This window comes from Polistes canadensis, unplaced genomic scaffold (assembly GCF_001313835.1).
Source record: "Polistes canadensis isolate GaletaPanama2010 unplaced genomic scaffold, ASM131383v1 scaffold_89, whole genome shotgun sequence".
Lineage (NCBI taxonomy): Eukaryota > Metazoa > Arthropoda > Insecta > Hymenoptera > Vespidae > Polistes > Polistes canadensis.
In genome coordinates this window covers 516,794-522,793 of record NW_014569636.1, presented here as the reverse complement: position 1 = coordinate 522,793, position 6,000 = coordinate 516,794, and the positions used below count along the sequence as shown (strand labels likewise).

The window sequence follows — 6,000 nt, the reverse complement described above, 5'->3', positions numbered from 1 at the left end:
TATATATATATATATATATATATATAAATATATATATATATATATATAAATATACATGCATCAAATAAAATACATGTATAATAGATGTGTATATCGACGTCATAAATAATTATATGAGAACAGCGAAGAAATGGCTGAGCAAACGATAGCGCAAGTAAATGCATTTACTTGTATATGTGCATGTAGAGACATTGGTTGACATATACACAAGCGTTATGGTATACGCTTGTACTAGGATGGAAGAAGACTAATACAAGAAGAGACGAACACAAGAACTACGATGAGGCGACTAGGTGTGCCGTCATAAATCTGCCAAGTCGCGGCAAATTAAATCATTATCTGGAAGCTACGAGCAAATTGAATTGATGCATGCTCCGAGGCTCCACCTCCTCCACCCCCTCCACCTCCTCTTTCCAACGACGACTCAACTCCTCCGCGATCTTCGCCTCGTTATTCTTACCCTCATCTCCCATTGTTCATTCTCATTAACTTTTATCTTTAGATTTGTATTTTTTTATATCATTTCCCAGGGGTGCCCAACTTCGCAGGATGGCTAGTGTTGGTTTTTTTCTCAAGCAAACGATATTCTACAAAAATCTTTCTTACCAAATGAATTAATGAACTATGGATAAGCAGAACTATGGTCGCTATACGTATTAACCATAATCAGGGTTATATATATATATCCAACATGAAGTTTTATACATTCAGAGAGAAAGAGAAATGAAAAAGAAATTCTTCGCTCTGAATGGCTTGAAATTCACGAGCACAACTTTACAATTCTTCGTGCGTGCGTGCGTGCGTGTGTGTTACGCAAAAGAGTTAGTACGTATCCAACTGGCAAATAACTCGTGACAGTTTTCGCACTAAACAAGCCTACGGATCTGGCTAGACAAGTAACTAAACAAACAAAAAATAATACTGGATTATTATATCTACAACACAGAGCTTTCTAATGTAAGAGAAAGAAAAAAATAACTCCAAGGGAACGAGGTAAAATAAAAGGAAGAGAGAAAAATGAGAAAAAATGAGAAAAAAATGTTAATTGGATTTGCGAATGATAAAACAAACTAACTCGGCGACTGTGTGTAGCTTAAAGGTTGTAGACTTTAAAACGAGATCGCTACAATTTCATTATCCTTTTATCTATTTTTAATGTAATATTAACACAAGTCTCATATGACATTTTATTTTCTTTCTACATTTGGTTAGAAACTATATATATTCCGACATTATATTTTATTGACGAATAAGTTACGTTGGAGTTTGTGATATTAGTTTAATTAAATAACTAACTATCAAACAAGACAATAAATTCGATCAAACGAAGAAAATATTCAATAGATGCTTATGTTATTTGCAAATAATTGATAGAAAAATTCTGCTATCTAATCATAAATTGGTGTGGACAACATTTGGATATAAAACAATATCTATTAGAATGAAATTTGATTATGAAAAATGATGAAAAAAACTTACCAGACCATCGCAAGCAGATAAAGCAACTCGAGAATTCGGATGGTTACGGATGAATCCACGATAATGGCACTTGGTCGAACGGTTTTTTGCCGGTGTCCGAATATGGTAATCGCGTTTGTGTCTCTCGACGATCATACTCGATCCGATGAAGTCCTCGACAGCTGTCAATTCGATATGATACTCTTTGCCGGCTACTGTCAATCGATAATGTACTTCAGATCCGTCCTCGTCGTGATGATGACTCACGTTATGCGAGATTAACTCGCCTTTATGGCTAACCTTACGGGGTATCACGATCTCGTGATCGTAAAGATGATTTTCTAGCGTGTACAATCCTAAAAATAGAAACATTCACAAATAGTTACATACATGAATAATTGTTTCATTCGCTGATCGATTGAATTTTCATTCTCTGTATATGTAAAATAAATCTAAACTATAATAAGAAGATTGGTCGCACGCTTAATGTTTCCAAGATTTCTTGGCCGCCACGGTGCGCTTGTCCAGTGGCAAATACGAGCGTGGGTGGTAGTAAAACGGTCTGATTATGACATTAGTAGACTCGTAAACGCCATGGTGAAGAAGCGTGTAAAGAGGAGAAAAAGCCAATGTTCCAAGAGGAACAATGTCACTATCGTTCTGTACAAATGTTCAGAGAACTAGGAAAAAAGAAAAGTTATGCCGACTCTGTTGATTTGATCCATTCAATACTACAAGCAATTTCTTCATTTATTTATGTATTCGATAAAATAGTAAGAATTGTTGCGATAATAATAGTGCAATAACGTACGAATAGAAAAGATATAAAGTTGAAGACACGCGCAATGTGGAAACACTGGTGTTTTATTAGAAAGCTTCGGCTTGCTGCTCGGCCGACTTAAACGAACCTAAACGTGAATCATTTTTAAACGATTACAATTGTTCCCGCAATATTTGATTTTATATTCGATGCGATTTCATTCCATAGAACGACGTTAGAGCTTTATTTTCGTCTTTCGCGTTTCTTTAAGCAACACGATATCTGAATCAAACAAGCGATAAAGTTGGCCATGCTGTAGTATTTAAATATATTTGGTGTAGTATAAGACTTCTCAGAAATGAGAGAGTTACGTTAGTTGGTCGTAACAAAGTAGATTAGTAATGGGGAGAAATGGAAGGGTTGGAATAGCTTTAGGTTCAATTAATGGGAGGCGTTAAGCTCCGTTCTCTGCTTCGACTTCACGAGCAAGATTTTCTCGTGATATATGCGAATACAGAATATAGAGTGCGAATATACGAATGTAAGTATAGTATTTACTGACGTTACATACACTCACGTATGTTCCCCGCGTGATGGATGAAACGGTAAGGATTTATGTGGATGTTTTCCGACGTTCGCGCATGTACATGTGTGCTTGTCGGACGAGAATTCTAAACTCATTTGTCAATGGTCGCACATGTTGTGGACAACCAAGAGACACGTCCCGTACCGCACAAATATTTATTTTTACTTTTAACATTTTTCTCCATAAGTATGAATGTGCATATACTGCGCGCATATGTGCATAATTATGCGCATAATTATATGCATACCGTTCTCAAGGCGACATGGACGCCTTATCAAAATGTCCAACGAAAATTCTACTCAGAGAATACGGCATTCTTTTGTATTTCTTGTAATTTTTAGTACGAATCGAAAGTTTCAAGATCTTCAGCGTCGAATAGGGCCAGCGTCGAATAGGGCCAGCGTCGAATAGGGCCAGCGTCGAATAGGGCCAGCGTCGAATAGGGCCAGCGTCGATGTGCGTCTCAGCGAGAAGTACAATACCATAACGAGGATACTTGAGATTATTTTTCAAGTGTTTCAGTTTAAGTGTTAAGTTTATTTCGATCGAGCCCTCCCACCCATCGACTATTGTCGACGGTGATCTAACGCTTAAATGGATAATTGCGTTGAAGTATCCAAAGGGGAAGAGAAATAGGAGAATGCGTTCGCAGTTCAGCTGGCGCAATATGTCTTCATGTAAGAATCGTCTGACAGTCTACGTCCTTGCGGATTCATCTGCATGACCGCGCATCGCACTTGGGTGCTGACCGAGCCAACGATTCTCAAGTTGTCTCGATTATTATTACATCATATGTCCGATTTCTATACGTTACGCGCGATACGCCTAATAAATAGTAGTCCATTATGAATTATTGTTTCCGTCAATAATCATTTATCGTTAAACTTTCGACCAATTTTCTATAGTTTAATTCTGAACTTTTTGGTGGGCATCCTTTATATGGATACCTTTATATGGATACCTTTATATTGTGCATCCATTCGATAGTTCATTTTATACGACCTATCGTAGATTCCTATTTATGATCTCGCGCTTGAAAGAATTAAAACCCGTTTAAAAGAAGTTTTTCGAGTTGATCGCATTGTCTTTGTTCCTCTTTTTTCCTACGATTGATTCGTTCCTCTACGAGAACAAGCGAGCAAATTGCCGGAGTCTCCTTCACATTTTACGACGCTTTTCATTGTCTCATAGAAGGCACAAATTTATATTACAAATTTATCGCCTGTTCAGGTGTAAGACGGTTGGCAAAAGAGTGAGTGAAAAGTATTTTGCGAATAGCAGAGAGCTTGCCTCGGTCACCTGAAAAATTTTCAATATAGAGAAATAGAGAAGAGAGAGAGAGAGAGATTCATGTCATAAACTTGAAATGTCGATAAGTTAATCGTTAGCTAATGTTTCAAAGATATAGAAACGATCCAGCGAGACTTGCACATTTGCAGTCATAATGAAAATATATCGAACGCAAAATAATTTCAAACCATTTGGAGAAGGCTAGATATAGAAACTACGAAAAGAAACTTGTTTCACGTTTACGTTATAATACGAAGAAACTTTATCTCTAATCGCGTTAGCTTATATCACTCGAATCCATTACTTTTAAATGCATCAAAATATGCATTTCAATTACCTCTGTACTTGGACAATTTGGGAAAATCTATTTTTGGATATTAATGATATTTAACGCGTGTTTTATTATTAATAATTACTAAATAATGTATCCGATTAAATTTATTTATCGATTCATTCGATAAAATGGGGATACACCTACTTTCATTTTCCCCCACAAGTAATGTTTTTTTATTTCCACGTATTTATTTCTTAGTAGCAACATTCTTTACGATCGGATGTTTTCCTGAAAGTCGGAAAGCGAGCTTGAAGAGCGTCCTTGATGGCAAGGAGATCAGGATCGATCTACGTGCTTTCTACGCATAGTAAACTACGCGACAAAAAAAGAGAGAGAGAGAAATGGAGCTTGAATGAAATTGCACAAACTTATATATAAATAAAAGTGACTTTATAAATTTGAAAATTTTAACTATTTTTTTATTAACTTGGCATTATTTAAGTAATTGGAAATGGGTTAAATATGGATGAGCAAGCGCGTCGTGATTTTCATGCAATTGTTGCATGCCCTTCAAGCCCTGGAAAAAGCAAGACAGAGAGAGAGAGAGAGAGAGAGAGAGGAATAAGTTTTTGTAGTACAAACCAAGTATGCGTATAGTACGAGACTAAGAGTAAAAGGAAAGAACAACCTACACGTATATTGTATTATACATATATATATATATATATATGTTCATAGTTCGCTCGGTGAACGGCGTAATCATCATTATACCATTATCATTAAAGACGGAAAAATGGCGGTACGACCAATCAGCGCAACTCTCTTAGAGTGGATAGGGTTAAACGCAGGTGGGGACTAGGATAGAAACGTGGACCTCCCATTAGATACGTTGATGTATTATGTAAATTATTATGGTACTGTACGCAGTATGTTTTGGATTGTTATCGTCCAGGAAAATAAAATTATCTTTACTATTAATTATTTCCCCCTTGTAAAGTAGATTACATTTGAAAATATCGATATAAACAACCCTCTGATTCATTATTTCACTCCTAAATGAATTATTATTTACACTTAATAATATAATACAATGTTTAGTTTTTTAGTTTTTAGAACTACTAACTGTAATAACTAACTAATCTATACCCCAGGTAAACTTAAATTAAATGAAGACTGTACATTAAGGTCTCACCTACATTATAAATATTCCAATATTATCGATATAAATTTATCAGAAAAGCTCGCTCTCGAAAGGAAACGACGAACGCGCCGATAAGCGAAACTTCATCTTATATATGTATTTAACATTATAGATATTTTGTGGAAAAAAAAAGAAGAACAAACTCGTTTGCGATTTCCCATCTGGATTCCAGTCGTCGAGACAAAACCGGAGTTAATCTCAACGAGACGCGCCAAAGTTGTCGACAATATTCCAAATTATTAGGCATCGAGAGTGATTCTTTATCTTTGATAGCTGATGTTACGGTAGAAACTAGTTTTCCTTTACGATGATTCACTTGGGCTTATCTTACACTGAAGATTATCAACTGATCCCGAAGAAACGCGTATATTAGCATATTTCTCGGTTCATCGTATTCATTAAATCAACGCCGATAGTCGTGGAAATGAATA

At 36.0% G+C, this 6,000-nt stretch overlaps 1 protein-coding gene across 3 annotated transcripts in view; it reads right to left on the bottom strand.

Annotated features, from left to right (window-relative positions):
• Positions 1-6,000, bottom strand: part of LOC106786956 (A disintegrin and metalloproteinase with thrombospondin motifs 7-like) — a 29,660-nt gene that overhangs the window by 13,209 nt on the left and 10,451 nt on the right. For all 3 annotated transcript variants that reach the window (XM_014748881.1, XM_014748880.1, XM_014748882.1), the window contains exon 3: positions 1,480-1,814. In XM_014748881.1, the coding sequence (XP_014604367.1) occupies positions 1,480-1,814 (335 nt within the window). The remainder of the gene's footprint in view (positions 1-1,479; positions 1,815-6,000) is intronic.